The 24,063-nt window shown below is 55.5% G+C and overlaps 1 protein-coding gene across 12 annotated transcripts in view; it reads right to left on the minus strand.

The window, feature by feature from the left end:
- The window catches only part of PIP5K1C (phosphatidylinositol-4-phosphate 5-kinase type 1 gamma), a 54,461-nt gene that overhangs the window by 20,105 nt on the left and 10,293 nt on the right, over nucleotides 1–24,063 (minus strand). For 9 of the 12 annotated variants that reach the window (XM_024569152.4, XM_024569151.4, XM_045202334.3 and 6 more), the window contains 3 exons: nucleotides 4,268–4,299; nucleotides 2,396–2,488; nucleotides 349–479 (listed from right to left, as the gene is read on the minus strand). In XM_024569152.4, the coding sequence (XP_024424920.2) occupies nucleotides 349–479; nucleotides 2,396–2,488; nucleotides 4,268–4,282 (239 nt within the window). In that variant the 5' untranslated portion in view covers nucleotides 4,283–4,299. Of the gene's footprint in view, nucleotides 1–348; nucleotides 480–2,395; nucleotides 2,489–4,267; nucleotides 4,300–11,259; nucleotides 11,407–21,755; nucleotides 21,908–24,063 lie in introns of those variants that run through there. The other 3 variants (XM_045202331.3, XM_045202330.3, XM_045202335.3) reach the window with 3 other exon arrangements.

The following is a 24,063-nucleotide window of genomic DNA, read 5'->3' on the forward strand; positions in this document are numbered from 1 at the left end:
AGCTGCACAGTGAGGTTGGTGGGACAACCAGGAGGAACCCAGGACCCCATGATCAGCCCAGGATCGCCTACCAGTTTTTCTGTGTGTGAGAGAAAGAGAGAAGAACAAACTTCTATCTTGTTTCCCTTATTTAAAAAAAAAAAAACAACACTATAACATTGGCTCTCTCTACTTAAGCAGCAAATTAATATCCTAACAGACCCTGAGTCAGACCTCAAAGTCACACAGACACAGTAAAGGCCTGTGCTGCTTGCTGCGGAGAAGGGAGCTCAGATAACAGAAGGCTGTTCTATACGACACCAGCGTGTCTGCCGGGTGACCTGTGGGAGGCGTGGGAGCCGGGCCTACCTAGGGAAGAAGATGCTCTCCACGACGTAGAAGTCCTGCATGAGCACGTCACGCTCTGGCTTGGAGCTCAGGTTGCCCACGGTGTAGCCAATGCCCAGTTGGATGGCCCCCTTCAGGGTGGAAGACGTGGTCTGTGGGGAAACACAGCCACATCAAGACCTACCCATGGGCCAGGGCCCCAGGGTGCCTACTAGCACTTGGCACAGATTTTCAGGCCTCCGGTAGGTTGCCTGGTCTGCACAACCGCACAGCAAAGAAGAGGCTTGTCTGAGAGTCCAGCACCACCTCATGTGACTCCAAGGCCAATTTTCAATCAAGGTTCTAGAACATTCCAACATCTCAAAAGTGCCCTGATACAACAGGAGTCCATCCACCATCAGGGTTTTTGGGGTGGGGGAGACACAATTTACAGAGTGACACCTGAACTTCGTTTCCCTAGACCTGGGTTCCTTCTACCCACTTTCGAGGTGACTCACACTGTCACAGCCTGAGAACAACACTGCCTCCCTGTGCCTCAGTTTCCCCACCAGTAGCCAGGAATGGAGACGACAATGTGCTAGCTCACGTTGGTGGCCAAACCCAAGGCTGCCCACGCCTGAGAAGCACCTGCTGTTTGCACTTCTCTCATCGCCTCGGCTCACGCTGTCACTGTGAGCTCTAAGCAGCCTGCGCCCTGCTGGGGGAAGATGCCCCAGCACCCAATCCGGGTACAAGTAGCAGGGGCAGGCAGGAGCTAGCCTCTGCCCCCGAGCAAGCCTGTGATCTGGTGCGAGGGCCTCACAGCCTGCAGGCGCCTCTTCTTCTGAACCCCCCACCAGGAGGGCCTGCGCTGCCGCCCTCCACACTCAACTCCTTCACACCACTGAGCACACGGTTCTCCAGGGGAGACACACAAATGGCCAAGAGCACAAGAGAAGGTGCTGAGCACCATCAGCCACCAGGAAAACGCAAATCAAAGCCACAGTGAGAAACCACGTCACTCGCACCGGGATGGGTGTGATCAAAACGACAGACAGGTGCTGGTGAGGACGGGAGAACTGGAATACTTGTGCACGTCTGGTGGGAACGGAAAATGGGGCAGCCACTGCAGCAAACAGTTCCTCAAATGGTTAGACAGAGTTCCCATGTGACCGGCAACTCCACTGCTAGGTGCGTGCCCCAAAGAGACAAGAGCATGTCTACAAAAACGTGTACACGACTCTTCACAGCAGCGTGGTTCCTAACAGCCCCAGCGTGGAAACAACCCGGTGTGGTGTCACGCGCCCACACACGGACCATCACTCAGCCATGCACAGGAGCGAGGCTCTGACACCCGCTACAGCGCGGAAGGTCCTTGAACACGTGGTGCTCAGTTGGAGACGCCAGACACAAAAGGCCACACCGTGTGTGGTTCCACTTATGTGACGTGTCCAGAACAGGCACATCCACAGAGACAGGAAGTGGGTTCAAGTTTGCCGGGGCTGGGGAGGGGGACAGGGAGTGACTGCTGATGGGGGCAGGGTATCCTTCTGGGGAGACAGAGAATCTAAAGTTGACTGTGGGATGGCCGCACAACTCAGTGGACACTGGAAACCGCCTGACTGTGCACTTCAGGACGGGGAAATGACACGGTGGGCGTGCTCTCGCTTGGCAAAGCTGCTGCTTCGGGAAGCACAGCTGAGAAGGACAGGACGAACGGCGGTGGGGTCAGGCCCCTGTACACGCCCCTGGCCGGGCCTGCCTCATCTCAGCCCCACTTTCCGAGAAAGAGGAGGGGAGCTGTAATTTCCTGCCTTTAGATGAGCCAGCAGGGCTGGGAACTGAGGGCTCATCCAAGGTCACGGGTGACTCCTAGAGCCAGGCAGGCCATGCCTGAGAGGACGACATGCAGCAAGGACCTCACCAGGCCCGAGGGTCCTGCACAGACAAGCTCATGCCCAGAGCGTGGCCATGGCCCATGCCTGGCCTTCAGTGAATGCTGTGTGTGTGCAGGGGGGTCAGAGGGGCTCCGGGCACTGCTGAAAGCCCCTTTCACTCTGTCCCAGCCAGCTAAGGGCAGAGGAGAAACCTTTTTGTAAGTGGTTTCGCCAGATGCGTCCACACCCCGATGGCCCAGCTTCCTCCCATGACCAGGGCCCGGCTGTCCGGTCATCATCGGGGCCTAGAGAAGAGAAAACAGGAAGCATTAAAAGTCAGCAAGGAGGAGCCACCAAGGCCATAACATACTCTAGAAATCCTGGCAAGAGAGGAGCTTAGTCACTGTGCCCAGCTGGAGCCCAGGGCTGGGCCGTGTGGGGCGGGTGGGGGACAGAAAGTTGCGTGGGCAGGCTGCACATCCGGTGGACAACACCTGACACCTGTAAGGGCCCACACCTAGACCAGGACCCCCAGCTCCTCGAGATAGCTGGAAGCCAGCTGCCCCAACCACTACTTTTAGGGGGTTCCCTTCAGCACTGCTGACACTGGAGCCAGGTCATTCTCTGTGGGGGGGCCTTCCTGGGCACTGTGGGGGGTTGAGCAGCACCCTGGCCCCAACCCATTTGACGCCAGAAGCATCTGCAGTGTGACAAGCACAGATGTGCCCAGACATGCCCCAGTGTCCCCTGGGAGCAGAACAGCCCTCTGGGCTGAGATTATTATAAACAGCATTGCCTCCCAGGTCCCACTGGCCTGGGAGCCGGCCCATCTCCTACAAGCTCTAGGGAACAGCTGTGGCAGCTGTGACATGAGCCATTCCAACAAACTTGTGTGGAAGCCACTGGCCGTTATGTGTGATCTCACAAGAGGAGAATGGTAGGAGGGGCCACGGGAGCCTGCAGGGACACAGAAGCCAGCTTAGAATCGAGGGCCAAAGCCAGCCAGCACACGGGAACTGAATGCCCCTCTGTGGGCTCCACTCATCACTGACATTTAAGAAGTACCTACTGTGTATCTGCCACCATTCAAAATCCCACACAACCCTCTGGCCACCAGCCCTCCACCCGCTGCACTGCCTCCACATAGGTTCCCAGGCAGCCCTTAAATGGCCTCCATCTGCCATCATTCCTCAGCTTGGCTCCCATGTGTTCTGCACACTGGCCACCAGGGGGCAGGGCCCTCTCAGTAACCTTTTATTGCTGCCCTTTCTCCACACCCCTCACAGGCTCCCTATTGCCCTTGGAGTACCTGAGCCCACCCACCACCCTCCCACTGTCCTGCAGCCTGAGTGCCTGCAGGGCCCCAGGAGGTGGACTAGGCCCTCCTTAGAAGGACCCACATGGCAGGTGGCATTCTGGGATCGGAGACCTGGCTCCAAGGGGACCCAGGATGCCCAGGTGGGACTCCTGCTACCACCTGGGCTGCTCCTCCTATAGAACAGGCTCAGACACGCCCCTCACAGGGCACCTTCAGGAGTGATGGGAAACACTAACCAGGGACAGTGGTGACCCCACGTGCGTCAGCCTGAGGACAAGCAGCAGGGGCCCACAGGGCAGCATGGCGGCGGACATGCATGAGAGTGACCATTGCCAGGGGAAGCCCCCTAGGAGCGCTGGAAGATGGTGAAGACAGTGGGCTCGCAGGTGTGGAAATGAAAGGAACCCGGCACTTCTAGGTGGGGTGCCTACAGGTGCTGCTAGTTAGGCCCTGGGCAGACACCGCCCCCCCCTGGCAGGACCCTCCCCTCAGGGACTGCACCTGCCCAACTCCCCTCCCCATCTCCCTCACTGGCCCAGGGCTGGGTTCTTGGCCCTCTTCCCTCCCCCTCCTCTACCCCTCCCTGAGACTCCAGACACTGGCCGGGGGGATGGAATTTTCACCCATCTCACTGTGACAACATTTGGGACCCAGAGAAGGACAGTGAGTTGCCCAAAGCCACAGAGCAGGACCCGAGCAGGAATGGGTGCTTTCTTGTCTGTCTGCCGGTGGAGCCAGGTCAGGGTAGGGCCCACAGGACACTCACCTCAGTCAGGGCCATCTTTTTCTGGGTCAAACCTGAGGGAGAGAAGGGAGACTTCAGACTGGCAGCAAGGAGCGCAAACCACAGGGCCTAGTCCCTCAACCCGCACCAGCCCGTGCCAGGGGTTCCAAGGGGGTTCAGGCTTCTGTCACCATCTCCTTCCCTCACACACTGGCACCCACCACCTCACTGGTGCCCTGTGTCCCTAGAGTCACAAGAATCTCATGGGAAATGGAAGCATGCAGACGAGACAGGCTGAGATGGCAGGACTAGATGCTGGCACCCCTCCAGGCAGGAGCAGCAGGGAGAGGAGACCCCCCAACTCTGACCCACTGTTTTCCCTAAAGTGACTTCGAATTCACAAAGTGCCATCTTCCTCTGCTGGCAGGGGCAGGGCTTAACCAGGATATACTCAGGTCACGAAGAAATCAGGTGACCCAGAGGGTCAAGGTCGGGATGGTGTTGGAGGAAGGCCTAGGGGAGCCGTGGTCAGCAGGCAGTGGCCGGGGACCCAGGCTGGAGCGACAGGGCCGGCTCTACTGGCCCCATGGAGGGTGCCCACTCTGGAAAACCCACCAGGGACTTGGTCCCTTCCACCACAGCCCCAGGAGAGCTTCCCTGGCATAGGGAAGCTCATGGTGAGAAGGTGGGTGATTTTCCTCCTTTGGGACCATCCCCTCAGCCCTGGTTCCCAGCAGGAGGCCTCAGGCCCACCACTAACCTCTCTGGGACCCAGTGTCCTCACTGGGAAAGTGGCTTCTGCTGAGGATTATCTGTTCAATGAGGGTGGTCAGCAGATTTGCCCCCTCCTCCCAAAAGATGTCTACATTCTGATTTCAGAATGGGCTTTGCAGATGGAACTGAGTTAAGGGTTCTGGGATGGGGGTGACCCTAGATTCCCTGGGGTGCCAGTGTCATCGCAGGGTCCTCATAAGAGGGAGGCAGGCGGGTCAGAGTCAGAGATGGAAGAGGCTGCAGTGCTGGTTGTGACGATGGAGGAAGGGGGCACAAATAGGGATGCAGCACCTCTAGAAACTGGAAAAGGCCGGAAATGGTTTTCCCTGGAGCTGTAGGGAGAACCAGCACTGCCCACACCTGGGTTTAGCCCTGTGAGACCCGTGAGATTCCTGACCCCAGAACTATCAGAGAATAAATGTGTGTGATTTTAAGCCAAGTTTGCAGTGGTGTTTCAGCTGCAACAAGAAACTCATTCACTGGGAGGCAACCTGCAGGGAAGCAAGTGATGACCATAACAGACCTGGCCCCTGCCTTCAAAGGCTCAAAACGGACACAGGGGGTGACTCAGAAGGGCCTGTACAGTAGGGTGAGTGCCAGCAGAACAGGCTGGGTGCAGAGTAGCAAGAGAGGTCTTGGCAGCCCTGGAGGGCTGTGGGCAGAGGGTGGACTTGGCCCTGACATAGGTGCTCACAGGTGCCCTCTGGTGGCTTCTGCAGGGATGACAGACTGTGGAGGTGGGGGCAGTGAGGGCAGGTGCCAGGGACCAGGCTGGGCAAGAGGCCTGCCTGGTCTAAGTGGGCATTAATGAGGTGGACCAAGTTGGGGGTTTAGGAGTGGGGAGAAATGGGTGGATTCCGGGAAGATCTAAAGTTAGGACAGACAGGCTGTGCTCACTGGAGGCAGAGTGAAGAACAGCAAGGAGTCAGAAATGACTAAGGATTATAGCTGGAGCAATTAACAGAAGGAAGGAGGGGCCAGCTGAGATGGGGGATGGGCAGGAGCAGGTATGGGGGTACGGTCAGGTGTACTGTGACTGTGTTGACTGTGAGTCCCCCGTGAGTCCTCTGCATAGAGATGTCTGGGGCAGCTGGACCCCAAGCCTGGAGCGCAGGGGAGCCCCAGCTGGGGACAGGACTGCAGACGTCATCAGGATGCAGACAGGGTTGGAACTCGGAGAGTGGGCCAGGCCGCCAGGAAGCATGTGGGTCAGAAAGGGAGAGAGAGGGAACCCAAGGGGTCCCCGGAGAGAGACGGGCCCAGGTCAGGGGTCAGGGGGTCAATCTCACCCCACAGAGGAGGGACCCCTCTGTTCCAGTAACTGACAGTTGCACAACATTCTGAAGATACAAAAAATGCTGAACTGTTTAAAATTCACATGCTTAAAGTGTGAATTTCATAGTGTATGAATTATTTCTCAACAAAAGAAACATAAGCCCTGGCCAATATGGCTCAGTATGCTTGGCTGAAGCATCATCCCGTAAACAGGTCATGAGTTCAATTCCCGGTCAGAGCACATGCCTAGATTGCAGGTTCCCTCCCTCATCTGGGCACGTACGAGAAACAACTAATCAGTGTTTCTCTCTCACACTGATGTTTCTCTCCCCCTCTCCCTCCCTTCCCCTCTCCCTAAAATCAATAACCATGTCCTCAGGTGAGGACTTAAGTATATATATATGCATATGTGTGTGTGTGTGTGTATATATATATATATATATATATATATATATATATATATATATATATATATATATGAAACAAGCCCAAGACGACACAGCCACAGGTACAACCAGGCCAGCAGGGGTGGGGACTCATGTCCTCTTTCAGCCGTGACCACCATCCCAGCTACCACCCCGAGTTCCCACCTGGACGTGAACCAGGTGCTGAGACCCCAAGGAGACAGTCCAAGCCAGCCTGCCTGGAGGGAAGAAAGCTTTGGGCAAGTACGCCGCGCGAATGTGGAAGACACCGCAGGAAGGGGAGCTACAGATAGTAAAGACGAGGATGACATTTGGATCCGATGAGGAGGAGGAAAGTGAAGAAGCGAAAAGGCTAAGGGAAGAACGTCTCGCACAGCATGAGTCAAAGAAAGCCAAAAACCTGCTCCTGCTGCCGAGTCTCCCATCTCACTAGATGTGAGACCTCGGGATGGCGAGACGGCCACGGCGAAATTAGAGGAGTGTGTCAGGAGCATTCAAGCAGGCGGCTTGGTCTGGGGCTCTTCTAAACTGGCTCCAGTGGGGTAGGTAGTTAAAAACTTCAAATACAGTGTGTAGTGGAAGACGGTAAAGCTGGAACAGACATGCTGGAGGTGTGAAAGCATCCACGGACGTGGCTGCTTTCAACAAGATCTAAAGTCCCTCCTGGATCATTGCCCTTAAATAAAAGCTTGAAAGATTTAAAAAAAAAAAAAATCCCCTATAGGCCAGGATTTGGATGGGGAAACTGAGGCTGGGTGGGGGGCAGCTGGCTGAGGCTAAGGGCATGGCCGCAGGGCCTACCAGAGGGGACCCTGGCTTGTGGGACATGGCTAACAGAGTCACCACCCAGGGCACCAGGAGAGGCAGGTGGACCAGCATACATCAGCCACGCAGGGATTGCGCTGGACCCTGGGTGCTCACTGACAGATGTCTGAGGTTCCCTGCCCCGGCATCCTAGCCCCAGGGAGGAATCTGGGCTTTGGCACATCCCGAGGCCCAGCCGGTGGCAAGCAGGGGCCAGAAGGTGCTGGAAAGCTGACATAATATTTTCATTGGCCACCCAATAGCAGAACAATTCATGGTTTTGCGTTTGGGGTATGGGGAAGGAAGAGGAGAGAAGGCAGGAAGTCAGTGGTGGACCAGGGCGGAACATTCTCGACCACGTTTGGGGGCCCCTGGGCCCACAGCCTACCCAGCAGTGACCACCTGAGTCTTCTGCAGCTTCAGGCCCTTCATCCCAGGGTTGCTGCCAGAGCAGGTCCTACGCCAGGTCCCGGCCTCCTCCACAAACCACACCTCCTATGTCCTCCTGCTCCCCACCAACCCAAGAATTCTTGTGGGCCTGTGGGGCCGGTGCAGGGAACACCCAGTCCCCTCAGGGCCTTGGCACGTGCCATTCCCTCTGCCCAAAACACCCTCCCCTGGATCTTCCCGAGGCCAGCCCCTCAGCCTTCCGGTCTCAGTCCAGCCTCCTCTCAGAGCGGCCACCCTAGTCACCGCCCCCCCACCCCCCCACCCCCGTCCTGTCACTCAGGCTACTACATTCCCCAGGTTTGCCATCTGCATGCCCCCACCGGCGCTCGGAAATTCCTTTTTTAACCTCATCATCTGCCCCAGCACAGCACGACGCCTGCGAGGGCGGTGACCCTGCCACTCAGCCTCCACACGTGTTCACAGGAGGGCAGCGGCCCAGGGGTGCGTCTGCGGCACGTGGGCATACGGCTGCGGGAAGTGCCCCCCCATACTCGCTGGGCCAGCCCGGGCTGGCAGAGACCACGCCAGATGTGGGGCTCCTCCCGGCCCAAGATGGGACCAGTCATCTTCTGAAGGAGCCACCCCATCTTTCCAAATAAATTAATTTTTAAAACTAGCCTGGAGGAAGGGAACAGCCTGACAGGGAGAGCTGGGAGGGCACCCCCCTCGCAGCCCCGTTTCCAGGCCAAGACCTGCCTGGGGGCACAGCCACGCTGCCTGCGGGACTGGTCCTGCCATTAGCAGACACCTTAAATGCTCACTGACTTTTGACAGAAGGGGGGACAGACAGATGGAGGGACAGACACAGTCCTCTCCCCTCTGCATACACACAAGGCTCAGCAGGAGCTGCTTCTCCACATTTGTTTGATGTGGAAACCAAGGCAGAGAAAGCTGCCAAAGGACTGTGGGCCCCTAGGGCCCTGAGAGGGGACCTTAACACATGTCCTTCAGCACTAGGCTCTACCTTTAATCTGTCCAGAATGTGCTACTGCTCCCCATTCCTCTCAACCCCATCACCTCCTCCCTGGACCAGCAGTCTCCCCAGCCCTTGACCCGCCCCAGTCTGTTCTCCTCGCAGCAACCACCAGAGGGCGCCGGTGAGCACCCGAGTCAGGTCCCGTCTCTGATCTGCCCACAGCCCTCCTGGGCTCTGCAGGGTAAAAACCGAGGTCCTCCCGGGCCCACGAAGCTCTTCTCAGCCCGCCCCGCTCCTCCACTCCTCCCTTCCCCTCCTTCCTCGCTCACTCTGCTCCACCCACAGGGGCCTCTTCCCTGTTGGTCGAACACACCGGGCATGGCCCTTCTTCAGGGCTTTTTACCCCTAGGCTGCTGAGTCCCACGGGCCTAGAACAAAAGCCGGCCCACAGGAGACACTCAAGAAACCAGGGATAAGACTGACTGAATGAAGAATGAATCAATGACTGAACTGGCACCAGCCTGAAGGCAAGGCCAGTGAGGACTCGGCAATCAAAAGTAAGAATGCGGATGGAGAGGTGTAGCCTGACCAAAAAAAAAAAAAAAAAAAAAAAAGGAAGGAAGGAAGGAAGGAAGAAAGGAATAAATTAAAATTTAATGAAGAAACAGAAAACACAAGCTGGGCTGATGGGACTGGGGATCTTCCTGTCAAACTCCCAGTGAGACAGAATTGAGCGTTGGGTGGAAGTTGCTGCCCGGTCCGCACCCTCAGGGAGGCAGCAGCCCACCCACCGCAGTGAGCGTCCGCTGGACCCAGGACACCGGGGTGCACCGAGCTGGCACACAGTTGAGCCTTCTCCCTCAAGACCTTGACAGGCACGGCCCGCCCCAGGGTGATGGGCCCGGTCCAGGCGGCTTCTCAAGGAAGGGAGACTCACTGCCTCGGCCCGCCCAGGGGGTACACAACACAAGTGCCACGTGGTCCCAAGTTCTGGGAAGACTGAGGAAGCTGGGGAGGCAGAGAGAGGGACCTTGGAGGGACTGTTTTGTGTGAGGTGGTTGAGGACAGCCTCTCTTAGGGGGTGACACTTGAGCCAGCTCTTAGATGGAGCAAGGGAGCAAAGCAGACCCTGCAAGAGTCTGAGAAGGGTGACTCAGGTATGGGGACAGCATATACAAAGGTCCGGAGGCAGGACCAGGCTTGGTGTGTTGGAGAAACTGCGACAGCCCTGTGTGGCTGGAGCAGAGTGAGGGGAGGGAGGGAGAGGATGGGGGCATGGGGGGGTGGGTGACACAGTGTGTAGTATTTCTTGGTGTAAGTGGACATGATGTCTGCTCCCCAGGGCCACAGTGGGGCTGAGTGAGACCTTGTCACAGGACAGGGCATGGTGGGTCCCCCTTCTGGTCACTCTGCCTGTGCCTCCTTGCTCAGCCTCACCTGCCCCTCCCTGGTTCCTGCTGACTCCTGAGCTTCCTCATTCTGGGCCCTGCAGGCTGGCGCTCATCCCTCTGCTCGGAGCACCCTCCCGTGGTGACTGCTCCTTCCTTGCCCCCCGTGACAGGCAGACCAGGTCTACTTTGTCATCTGCTGACAGACACCGTCAGAGTTCTCTGAGAGCTGGGAGGGAGAGCTGCCCCTGGAAAAGGGTGGTAGGGGATGTGAGGTCTGTCGGACCTGTGCAGGGACTGCGGCCCCCAGGGGGGAGCCACGACCCACAGCGTCAACCCCCTGCAATGGAGTCTGCAACCCTGCTAAGCAGGAAGCAGCACCCGGGAGCCAGCCGCAGGCCCACCTCCCTGATTGGCTGGAGTGGCCTGGCCAGCCTTTGGGCACAGGAGCAGAGCCCCAGGACAGTGTATGGGAGGTAGCACAGAGGCAGCAGACGCGGGCACGGCAGGGAGCAAAGCTGGGGCACTCTGACGCCTGAGCCAGAGACCACCTGACTGAGTGATCTCATCTCACTACCACATTCTACGCAGGAGAAACGGTTTCGGGGAAATTTAAGAAGTTACCCAAAGGTGAAAACCCAGATGATCACGTCTCAGAATCCAGAAAAGCAATCAACAGAATTCAACATGAATTTTATGTTAAAAACATTAAGAAAATGGAGAAAGAAAAAAAGCGAGGGTTGAAGGAAGACGAATGCCTTTACTTAAAAACAAGCGCAAAGCAAAACCTCATGGCACACAAATTAGTATCAACCGCAGGACAAGAGGAGGGGCCGAGACTTCCACTGCAGGGTGGGGGGCACTCACCAATGCAATAGGGCAAGAAAGAAGAAAAGGAATGAAGATTGCAAAGAAAAAATACAAAATTTTAGAAAACCCAAGAGAACCAACTGATGCACCATTAGAAAGAAATGGGGTGCAGCAAGGTGGGGGGCAACTCACCCGATGTCACCGTGCGTGTGCGAACAGGTGGAACGCAGGGGTTTCTGCCCTTGCACCGACCCTGGCTCTTCATAGGCTACCTTCCCTGGCTTAGTGCTAAGGTTAATTTTTACCTGTGAGATGTAGATGCCCTCTCCCATTAAGACACAGATGCTGGAGCCCCAACTGCTAATCCTTCCTGACCAGGGTCCTACCTGGTGTGACACTGAGTAGGTGTGAATCTGGGGTCAACACTGCACCACAGCAGAAATAAGGAACTTTCACACTCTGCAGTATCTCAGACTTTACCACCACTGTTAGGTCGGGAAAGGCTGAGAATTCTAGAGTTAATAGCTGATCAGAGTAGTTAACGTGGAGAAAACAGGTTGAAATATACCAAATTGTGGTTAATGATACACACACTGAAGTGCTTACAGGTGGAGTGTGCTGATGCCCGCAGTCCTGAGGTGTACCCAAAATCCTAGCTGGAAAGAGGGAGGGATAGAGAGGGGGAGGGCAGGGGAAGAGGAGGGTGAGGGATGAAGTAAACAGCAGAATGTCAATTGTAGGTTCAGGTGGTAAGGAGCGAGTTTCCACTGTTCAATTCGCTCAACTTCTCAATGCAGTTGAAAATTTTACTAATAAAATCTTTTCCCTCCAGGTAAAAGGTAAATTGTGATCTTTGATGCAAGGTGTTTTCAAGCTTTGAAGAAACACGTTTTTATGCGAGTGGTCCCACAGGGAGTAGTGGGCGCCACCAGCGCACCAGTGTGCCAAGCTCCGTGCCACGGGCCTCACTCGCACTGGCTCATCACAGCCCCGCCACAGGGCCTTTGCACGTGCCATGCCCTCTGTCTGGAACATGCTGCCCCTACACCTTCACACAGATCAATCCTGTCCTCTGTCACTCGGGTCTCAGACATTCACGTCACTTCCTAGAAAGGCCTTTCCTGACCACACGTACATTCATTCATTTATTCTAAACTCAGAGAGTACTTCCTAGGTGCTGGGACCTCTTTTGGGGATAAAATGTATGAAGGGGACTAGCTATTTGTCTAGATGTAACATTAGTTTAATAAAAATATTTTAGCCCTGGCTGGTGTGGCTCAATGGATTGAGCGCCAGCCTGCAAACTGAAAGGTCACTGGTTCGATTCCCAGTCAGGGCATGTGCCAGGTCCCCAGTCGGGGGCGAGCGAGAGGCAACCGCTTGGTTATCTTGCACGTCGATGTTTCTCTCTCTCTCCCTCTTCCCATTTCTCTAAAATAAATAAATAAAATCTTTAAAAATATATTTGAAACACTCCGAAAAGCACAGAATAATATAAGACTCCAATGTATCATTATGTAGGTGAGTCAGACCTTTTTCTGTTTACCCTTTAAGTCAGAGGTCAGCAAACATTTCCTGAGAGGGGCCAGAGGAGCCCTGCTGGAGGCAAGTGATCTGTAAGGGGTTCTCAACTGGGGCGATTCTGCCCCCAGGGGACTCTGGGTAGTGTCTGGGGACACCTGTGGTTGTCACGACTGGGAGTGTTCCTGGCATCAAGTGGGGGCCAGGGATGCTGCTCAGCACCCCGTGGTGCCCAGGACGGTCCCACCCGAGCAAAGAGCGGCCCAGCATGACGTCAGCAGTGCCCAGGGAGGACCCTGAAGCAAACGCAGCAATGTAAAAATGGAGGGGGACAGGAAGTATGTGGGGGTTCCTTACACTATTCTCTGGGTATTTACAATGTTTCATGATAAAAACATATTCAATTGTGCTATCCTGTCTAGTTTTGTCTTGTTTCAAGTTTCCTGTAATAAGAAGCTATCTTTCCCAACAGCATGGATGGAACTGGAGAGCATGATGCTAAGTGAAATAAGCCAGGTGGCGGAAGACAAATACCATGTGATCTCACCTGTAAGAGGAACCTAATGAACAAAACAAACAAATGAGCGAAATAGAACGAGAGGTGTGGAAACAAGGAACAGACTGACAGCGACCCGGGGGGCGGGGGGGAGGGGTGAAAGAAGGGGAAGAGTCCAGTCAAGGAACAGGTAACAGACCCGCTGACGTGGACAGCAGGGTGGCGACTGGCTGTGGAGGGGGCGGGGCAGGAGAGCGCAACGGGGAAAATTGGGACGCTGTCACAGAAAACAATCATTTTTTAAAAAAAAATCTACAACACATGCACTTTCCCCACACAGCCTCGTTCGTGCTCTACCAGCTCTACCAGCCGTGTCCCCAACCCTCCCCGACCCCCCAGGGCAATCGCCCGTGGACCCACTTTATGGCTGAGGAGAGTGAGGCTTAGGGGCTGGGGTGAGTTCAAGGCTGAGGCGAAGCCGGTCAGGGCACATGTCCAGGTTGCAGCCGGGTCCTCATTTGGGGGCACGCGAGACGCAGCCGATTGATGTTTCTCTCTTCCCACCTCTCCCTCCCTTCCCATCTCTCTAAAATAAATAAAATCTTATATAAAAAAGAGTTTAAACACCCAGAAAAGCACAGAATACTATAAAAGACACCAATATACCAGTATGTAGGTTAGTGAGATCTTTCTCTAGCCTTTAAGTCAGAGGTCGGCAAACATTTCTGCTCCCCACCCCCACGCACCCTGCGTCCCTACGGCCCCGGCTGACCTGTCTGAACAGGCAACCGGCCTCTCCCTCAAGAAGCACTTCAGAGGTCACCCTGATGCCCCAGGTGGAGCTGCTGCTCTCCAATGGGCTTCCAGGCACCTGGCCCAACATTCTGCAGCCACTTGGTCACCTGCCCCTGTCTCAACTGGGCTCAAGGACAGAGTCCCTGGTGGGCTCAGCACTGGCCCCGCAAGGAATGCTGCTGGCTCACTAGAGTTTGTTGATCAACTTTTGCTCCGTCCTGCGTACAGACGTGCCCAGTTGTGTGCTATCTCTGGGCCTGGGTGACCTTCTGCAGAGCCCTTGCCACGCAGAGGACACTGCCCAGCGTCACCCATGGCATCACGACCATGGAGATTGGTATTCTTCCACAGTTTTGGATGCTGGGGTGAGGGGAGCCTGCATCCATTCACACTGGAGCCCCGGGCACACTGTCCTGGCCCCCACCCAGGCACTCCCAGGAGTCACCCCCCTACCTCTGACTGCCCCCAGGTACTCCCAACCTCCTCACTCCCCTTGCCCCCCAGCCCAGCCTGGCTCCCACCCACCCCTCCAGCCTGGCACCCCCTCGGGGCTCTTCCCTCGGGCCCTCCACTATTCAGGTTCCCTTGCACCCCTAGGCCCTGGGCCCTGCTGCTGACTGCACCCGTTCCTCCCCACTGCCCCTCTACTCAGTGAATGCTTCCTGTGCAGTCCTGGGACCTAGGGTGTGACCCTCTCCTGGCCACCCTGGCCACTCCCTCTGATGCTCCACCCTCACATCCTGCCCTCAGTGGAGCTCCACAGGGAAGGCCTTCTCTCCCTGTCCCCCTCAGTGACTCTGCACCAGCCCAGTGCTGGGCCCAGAGCAGACCTCAGTGAGTATTCACCGAGCAAGAAACCTGGAGGGCTCATGGAGGAGGCTGCGGGTGAGCACCATTAGGAGCTACAGGGGAAGCGCTTACACACTCATCTTGCACACATTGCCTGGAGCTGGACATTTGACCAAGGGCTGAACACCCAGCAAGGCCACAGCCCTCGGTGCCTCTGGCCTGCCCTGTCCCGTCCCAAGCAGCGCCTGTCTCCTCTCTTCTCAGAGGGGAAAAGCTCAGAGAAGCGGTATGAGGATGTTTTGTGTTGAACAGAAACCCAACTCGTGCTGCCTGAAGAAAAAGGTGTGTGTTGGGGGCTATTTGTTAACACAACTGAGGCCAAGAAACCTCCCTGTCGACCATACCCGCCCACCACCTATTTTTATAAATAAAGTTTTATTAGAACATAGCCATGTCCACTAACGGACGAATCTCCACAAGGGCAGAATTAAACAGATATGACAGAGATCAGCTGGCACCTCACATGAAAGCTTGCCTAAGTGCGTAAGTGGAGAAGTCAGAGGTGGTGGGCCTCAAGCCTGGCTGGACCTGGGGGCTCCCAAGCACTCTGCCTTATACCTGCTGCCCTCCCTGCTGACCGTCTCCTCCAGGCAGGTGTCTGAGTGCCCCCCACAAAGTCCAGGGCAAGACTTCACCGGTCACATGTGGGGCATATGCAGCTCTGGCTGCTAGGTCCCCATCCCAGGAGCTAACACCACTCTGCCTGGCTGTGGGGAACAGGGGCTCCCCAAGGGGACACTAGGTCCCAATGGCAGATATATGACTGCACATCGCCGCTGGGGAAGGGCCAGCAGCCTGGAGCCATGTCCCAGGACGGCTGGACAGAGCACACCAGAGAGAGGGCTCCCCCAGAAGGCGGCTCCCCCCCCGCAGACGCCTGGCAAGGATCACGCGCTGTCTCAGGGCCCACGTGAGAGGTTTCTGGCCCAGTTTTCCTCCCAGATATATTTTTACTCTCCGGCGGCTGGGCTGGGCTGCGGATGCTGCACCTGGCTCCAGAATGCCAGAGCCACAGGGGCCCCTCAGCTGGAGGCCTCGTGGGCCGGCTCTTGTCATTCACAGGGTGGATGCCCCCCAGTGAGACTACAGGCCAACGGGAGCCTGGGCCAGGCACTCGCTCACCATTCTAGCCCCAGGCCAATTTCCCAGCAGGAACTGGTCCGAGCTTCGGGAATCCTAGGGGCCAAGCTGGCTCTGTTTCACCCCAAAGCCGAGGGGGCAGGGCTTGCTCAAAGTCCCACAGAAAGTTGGTGGCTGAGCCGGGCGCGAACCAGGCCCCAGACGCCCGTCTGGGCCCTGGGGTTATTGTAGGAGCTCCTGCACGTGGAGGGTTCTCCTGTGCCAGGTACATAGTAACCACACAGCTCAAGCCTCCGTCTGCCCCTGAGGCGAGGGTATGACCACCCAGTTCTACAGGTGAGAATGGGAGGCTCTGGAGCCAAACGAGCTGTCTGATGCCGTGGCCCCTGGTGTCCGCATCCTCCTGCAATGGCCGGTGGGCGTGACCCACAGATATGGCTGAAGTGCCAGCGTGGGACTTCTGACACAGGGTCGTAAAAGACGCTGCCACACTCACCTTGCTCTTGGATTGCTCCCTGGGGAAGAAGTTCACACACCAGGAGTGCACTCAGTGCCCTGAGTTGCTGAGGCGCTCCCGATAGCCACCCCGAGGAAGCCCCAGCCACGCCTTTGGATGGGGCAGCCCCAGGCATCAGCTTGCCTGCGGCCTCGTGAGAGACCCCAACCCAGAACCACCCCGCTCAGCCACCCCTGGATTTCTGAACCACAGAAACAGTGAGATAGTAAGTGTTCATTCTTGTTTAAAGCCACCGTGTTTGGGGGCAACTGCTTTGCAGTGATTGCTACAACCGGACACTTCAACATAGTGTCGTCCACCTGGACACATCTCCGTCTGCTCCTCGTCTGTGCCCACAGGGGCAAGGCCTGGGCCACCTGGTGCTGACTGACCCCTGCTCAGCCTCTTCCTGTGCCCTTTCCAGGCCCCACCACCTATGCCCTTCCCACTAGGCCTGGCACACGGCAGGTGCTCCGCACAGAGCGGATGAGCAAACTAGATGAAGGGCCAGAATGCCTCCAATGGGATACTGTACAGGTGTTTCAAAGGCTGTGGCAGTTCCAAGCTGCACTGACAGAGACCGAGGACCAAGCCAGACTTAATACATTAAAAGGCAAAATGCAGAACAGAGTCGGAAGATTCATGTTTCCCCATTTCAGAACTTACTACAAAGCTAGTCACTAGCACAGTGCGGTACTGGCCCAAAGACAGGCCCAGGGACTGGCTTAGAGTCCGGAACTTAACCTGCACGTTCACAGTCAACCGATTTCAGCGAGGTGCCAAGACAACCAACAGGAAGAAAACCTTCTCAACAAGCAGTGTGGGGACACCCAATCTCCACACGCAGGGAATGAAGCTGGGCCCTACCTCACGCCACACACAAGTGACTCACAGCACATCATATGGACTCTGGACTTTTCATGGAGAGCATGCTCTAGTAATCCCACCATTAAATAATGATGGTGTGCACCTGAAATGTATATATTATTAACTAACGTTACCACAATTTAAAGGAACACATAAAATAGCCCTGGCTGGTATAGCTCAGTGGATTGAGCGCGGGCTGCAAACCAAAAGGTCGCTGGTTCGATTCCCAGTCAGGGCACATGCTGCGTTATGGGCCAGGTACCCGGCTAGGGGCAACCACACATTGATGTTTCTCTCCCTCTCTTTCTCCTTCCCTCCCCCCTCCCTAAAAATAAATAAATAAAATCTTAAAAATGAAAAAGATGGACAAAACAAGTGTAGTGGAAAAATCAAAGCCCTCGTGCATGGCTGGTGGGAATGTACAATGGTGTGGCCATCACAGAAAACAATCTGGCGTGGCTCAGTGGATTGGGCACCAGCCTGCAAACAGAAAGGTTGCCAGTTCAATTCCCAGTCAGGGCACATGCCTGGGTTGCAGGCTAGGCCCCCCACTGGGGGCGTGTGAGAGGCAACCAATTGATGTTTCTCTCTCCCATTGCTGTTTTTCTGCCTCTCTTTCTCCCTCCCTCCCCATGTCTCAAAAAGTAAATACATAAAATCTTAAAAAAAGAAAGAAAGAAAACAGTCTGATCCTCAAAATGTAAACACAAAGTTTCCATGTGACCCAGCATTCTGCTCCAAGGCATCCACCCAACAGAAACAGAAACACACAACCACACAGAAAAGCCATATATGCAGGTTCACAGCAGCCAAAGGCTGGAAACACCTATGAGTCCATCAACTGGTAAGTAGATAAACACAGTGTCCATACATACATGCACACACACACACACACACACACACACACACACACACACAGGAATATTATGCAGCCCTGAAAAAGAAGGAAGCCCTAACACTTGCTACAACATGGATGAACCTTGGAACCAGTGATTCCATTTATATGACACATGAACGGGCAAATCCACAGAGACACAGTGGGTTTAGTGGTTGTCGGGGGCTGGGGAGGGGGATAGAAAGCAACTATTATGACTGCTGATGGGCGCGGCTTCTTTTGGGGGTGCTGAGTGAAATAAGCCAGTCATAAAAGGTCAAATAGTGTGCATTCCACTCATACGGGATCCCCAGAGGAGTCAGATTCACAGAGACAGGAAATGGACGGTGGGGAGGGGACTTGGGGCGCGACGCTAACTGGGACAGACTTCGTCAGAGCGGGTGAGAGAGTCTCAGAACTGACTGTGGTGATGGATGCACAGCGCTGTGCAAACAGTAAGAACCGATGAGTTATACACTTTAGGTAAACGGTGTGGTGTTTGAATTGTATATCAATAAAGCTATTACCCCAAAAAAGTGTTTAGAAAAAGTCAAAGTGCAGAATGAAGTGTGTTTTACAAACACAACGGGAGGAGGTATGTGACCAGGGCACTGCTGCGTGGCCAAGTGCCTCACAAGGGGACAGAGAAGCTAGCAGCAGACGTGCCTGGGGGTGGGGCCAGGCCTGCATTTTGTCCTGAACACGTGCCATCTTTTCACGGGAAGGGAAAGAACAATCACAAGCCAGTGCTGAATTCTAAGGGGGAGGGCAGCCCCCCCCCCCCCCACACACACACACACGCAAGAGCCCTGTGGTGGAGGACAGGACGCTTTGCGGGAAACAGCGAAGGGCGTGGAAGGGTGTGGTGTGGCCGGAGGGGAGGGTGCAGCTAGGCGGCAGCACGGATGGAGTAAGGGGCCGACCCCAAGGGGCAGAGCCCTGACAGCAGCCACCCTGCCCTTCCTCCCCCCCACGGAGATCTGCCCCAACTCCTTCTGCCCGCTCTGCTCTTCGCCCTCCCTTGATCTCCCTGCACAGAATGAGCGCACTTCCAGAGTGGTAAACAGGAAGCCTCGCAGAGGACGTGGGGTGGGGGAAGGACTGCTGGCTTTAAGCTGCTAGCTGGACAGTTTTCCAAAGTCCCGGTGTTCAAGAAAAACAGAAAGAAGGTTCTAGAACATTTACCACTCATGCTACAAACATGGCCGAACACTTGTCTGTGCCCAGCACAGCCCTGCTGCCAAAGTCCAGGGCCAAAGGCTCTGGGCAAAGCCGGCCCACAGGTTGGTGGACAACCACCACCATGCATGGTTCCATGAGGACGGGGGGAAAGGCTCAGCAGGCTCAGTGCCCTGGGTTGAGGGAATTGGGTGGGCTTCCTGGAGGAGAGAGCAGAGGTCCGCAGGTGTGTGAGGTGGAGGACAGATGAGGTGGGGAGGGTGGGTCATTCTCGATGGGTCCTCAGGTGGAAGGGTTTGGGCAGTGGGGTCAAGGTCCACAGAGGACTTGTCAGACCAGGAAGGAAGCCTGTCCAGGCATGGGTCCTCAGGTGACCCCACTGTCCCCATGTCTCCAAGTGCTGTGTGATCCTGGACTGAACCCTGGAGAGGGGACAAACAGTTCCAGCTCAGAACAACTCCGAACCAATTGCTGAAACGGCGCCTACCGCACCCATGCTGCTTTCCCTACCCTGGGCCCCGCACTAAGCCAGAGTACCTTCGCTTGTACGTTACACAGACGATGCTCACTATTCACAAATTCCATAGCTGCAACTCACCTTCTGGGTAAAACTTATTTGTGAGCCCACATCAACCCCCATGGGGCTTTCGCCTGCACTCACAGACTCGGGCAGGCAGTGAAAAACTGTGTTGCCCCCACAGGTACCTAGCCAGGGTTCAGCCGGGCGACGCTCTGCCTCCTTGTCTCAGCTCTTGTAGTGTAAATATAAGTGCCCTTTTCACAGCCTAGCAAGTGCCACTTCTTTTGCATTTTTGTGCTTTCTCTTGGTGATTTTGCTGTTTAAAATGTCTCTCTGGCACAGAACTGAAGTGCTGTCTAGGATTCCTAAGCCGTGTCTTACCGAGCAGACACGTGTCACAGAAGCTTGGTTCAGGCGTGAGCGACGGGGCTGGGGGCACAGTGTTAATAAAGCAACGGTGCATGCTACATACAGTGTCTACGCAGAAACGCACACAACGCGAGGTTACTTATTGATCAGCTGAGAACTGTGGACCAGAGACCTGCAGGAATGTGAGCCCTGCATTCCCTCCGGAGCAGCGGTTTGCTACCTGTGGCCATGTTACGGAACAGAACCGCGAGTGACAGCAACCAGCCGCTTTTGCACAGGGACAGAGAGACATCGTGTGCGACCTTCCAATGGTCCAGCAGGACAGCACACACAGAGACAATGCAGTGAGGTGACCGGGAACAGCTGGGGAACCTCAGTGAAGGGTGTATAGGTGTTCACCTTCGCCTTCTTGTAACTTTTCCTGCAGGCTTGAAAGTTTTCAGAAAAAAATATGTAAAAAAGAATAACATAGGCAAAGATAGGCAGGTACGGGCACAGAAGAAACGCCTGGAATGACGGTCATCACCTCTGCAGAAACAGAGAGGGAGGGACAGAAACATGCACGTCCCACTGCGTGCGGGTCTGGCCGGGTCTGGCCGTCACTTTGTCACAGCAAGCTTGTGATTGCTTGTAGTTTAAGACACGCCTGCTGCGCGAGACACGCGAGACACGCGAGACACACGAGACAGGTCAGAAGAGGAAGTCCAGAAATAGACTGGCTGCCTGCAGGAGTCTGGTGAATGGATCAGGGCGGGGTCTCAAGGGGTGAGGAAGGCAGACTCTCTAGAAGGCTGGGCTCAGACAACACTGAGCCACCTGGAAAAGTCTGAATCAACTAAACCCTCATATGCCTTATAGCAGAGTAAAGTCCAAACATAGTATAATTTAAACATTAAAAAAGTGAAATTATAGAGGTACTAGAAGAATTTAATTATAACCTCAGAACAGGGAAGAATTTTCTGTCTATAAGACTGAACTGGGAAACCACAAAAGGAAAGACTGATGAATTTGACCATGGAAAAACAAAACTACCTAGCTGGCATTAATAGGCATCATAAGAAAAGGTGGGGGAAAAACGACTTGCACTTGTACCGTAAATTAAAAGAACCCCCCCCATAATAAAGAGTTCCTGCAAATCAATAAGATGGGTAACTCAACTGAATATGAGAAAGATACAATTATACAGTTCCCAGAAGGTGAATTAAGGGCACTCAAATGTGTGTGATTAAATGCAGAAATGGGGTGAGAGGTAAAGAGGAACCAAGAAGGCTGGGAGCAGGACCCCCAGAACTTGCCCAAGAGAAGACAAGAAGACGGCCTCAGCGGTGGCCCTGACTCCCTCAAGGGTGCTGCTCCAACTCCCAGCTCTGACAAAATTACAGAATACTGCAGGGGTATGCTGTCCCCGTCCCTGTGTGACCTGGGGGGGGGGGGGCAAGTGACTCTATCTCAGACTTGTCTTTGCTCCTGTTGCTGGAATATATTTTTAATAAAACAAAATTGACACAGAAAAAGGAAAAACTGTATGGAGAGCTTTCACTCCTATTCACAAGACAAACCTAAATCGCAATTACGCTGAGACGTTGCTTTGCACCCACAAGACGGGCGCAGATGGGAGAAGGGGATGGGCAAAAGCGCTCACCTGCTGCCGGGGACTCAGGTCGCTCCATTCGCCTCCGGGTTAATTGCCTTTTTTACTTTCTGTGTTTGATGATGCTCTGGCGTCTCGGGCCCGCGAACCTGGGGGACTGTCCCGTCCTGGCACTGGCCAACTCGGCGATCACAAACAGTTCCCTGTGAGTGTGCCTTCAATGTACAAACCAAGCAACCCACACGCTCACCCACCTCCTTATCTAGCTCACACACACAAGCCCCCATCCCCCTGCCCCAGTCACCGGAGGGCCAGGTACCAGCGCCCCCGTCAGGCAGAGCAACTGAATTATTCAAACTGGTCAATCGTGAGCTTGCTCAGTGTACCTACCCTGCCTTGTCCACTGTGTCCTAACAAACTCCCCCAAAAGGCCCGTGCTTCCCCCGCCCCCCCCCCCGCCCCGCTCCTGGGGCTCCCCCACGCGCCCTGCGCCCCTCCCCCATAACTTCCCAGTGGCAGTCACCTTCTGATCTGTGGGCCTCCCCACGCCTGACTAAGGCGCATCCCAGGCATATCTGAACATAGGTGGCACCTTTCAAATGCCACAGGCATGGAGGGAGCCTTTACGCCGGCAGTTCTGCCTCCAGGAATTCAGCCAACAGAGATGACCCTGCAGGTGACACTCTGCAGCACTATGAGAACATGAGACTGGCCACCACTAAATGCCATCACCTGTCCAGCACGCTCAGAATGTATTACCCATGCCAGCTCCTCTGAGCCTGACCAGAGGCCCTATCAATAACGACACCGAAACCGCAGCTGTGGCCTAGGGTTTGCACGTGCACCTCTGCCAGGCCACTGGGCACCTTCGGGGTGACAGCAGCCCCACCACCCGAGTCTCTGGGTGATTACAACGAGGTCATTTCCCTGCTGACCTGCCAGGGACACTGGGCATTAAGTGAGAAACGAGCCTCGGAGACAGTCCACTGAGCTACAGGGATGTCTGTCACACAGCGGGTCCTAAGCCACCCTGAGCGAGGCCCAGGCCCCCCGACAGAGACGTGGCCCAGTCATACAGCCAAATGGGCTTGCACCAAGCCAGCAGGCCAAGGGGCCCTGGGGGCAGCCCGTCCAGACTCCAGGCTGACCGTGCTGCCCCGCACAGCCCCCCAGACGCCCTACCACGTGGAGGCGCACAGCGCTGGCCCAGGCAGCCCAGACTGTGTGCCTTTGCTCCCCACTTCCTGAGCATCCGCCACAGGCTGGGCCCTGTCCTGAGCATTTCCTGGTCGCTGGTGCATCTGATCCTTGTGTGAACCAGAGAGGAAGGCATGTCTGTGATCCTGCTTTGCGAATGAGGAAACTGAGGCACAGAACAGCTGAGCAACTTCCTCCCATGGCTGCTGGGACCCATTTCTTGGCTTTCCTTCTGTCTCTTCTCCATCCACCCCCACCCCCTTGGTCACTCACCTGCTCACACACTGTACCATCTCCAAAACGCTTCACGCACTTCCAGCTAAGACAGCTCCCAGTAGGGAGCACATAAGGACAAGTGTGAGAAACATCACCCACAGGATATGACGAAGCCCAAACCCCTAAACCTTCAACAGCGACCCTGTGCCCCCCATCCAGGATAAATACCACTACACGTATGCATGACGCATGGGCAAGAGAAAGGGGACAATTGTGACAAAATGTTAGGGTTCCTTTCTTCAATCGAAGACAGAGGTCAGTTCCCCAAACTTTTCCTTTCCACTGGTTCAAGCACCCGGGGCCCCCACTCCCTCCGGTGCAGCCTGACGGGCCGGAGGCACAGAGCCATGCAGGGCTCCCCGGCTAATCCCCTTGGTCAGTAATCCCCTGCACAGTGCAGCCCCGCTGCCCGGGCTATGAGTCCAGCTGGCAGCAGAGGGAAAATCCCCAGCAGGGTCTCAATCTGCCTTGTCACATGCAGTGACATGCGACTCGGTCACAGTGGCAGGATTTAGGAACGTAAGGCCTGGGGGCCCAGGACCACCCTGGAGTCTGGCCCTCCTTCCCCCTCTGTAAATACCCAGGTCATGCAGGTGTCATTTAAAGAGTGCCACCGGGGCCTGCAGGCCTCACCTATTTCTGGACCCCTAAATCCTCGGGACCCCACTGCCCTCATCTTCAGAGGAAACATCAAGGTGGAAAGCAGGGACCTCACATGCTCAGAGGTCCCAGGTCAAGGCAGCGTCCCCCCAGGCCAAGCCCCAGGCCACCCAGCCCAGTCCAGAAGGCTCCACCAGCAGCAACCCCCTTGCTGCTCCTCCCACATCAGTGCAAGCTCAGCCTCCCAACCTGCTCCTTCCTGGGCCCTCCCCACCCCACCAACCAC

This window comes from Desmodus rotundus, chromosome 9 (assembly GCF_022682495.2).
Source record: "Desmodus rotundus isolate HL8 chromosome 9, HLdesRot8A.1, whole genome shotgun sequence".
Taxonomy (NCBI): domain Eukaryota; kingdom Metazoa; phylum Chordata; class Mammalia; order Chiroptera; family Phyllostomidae; genus Desmodus; species Desmodus rotundus.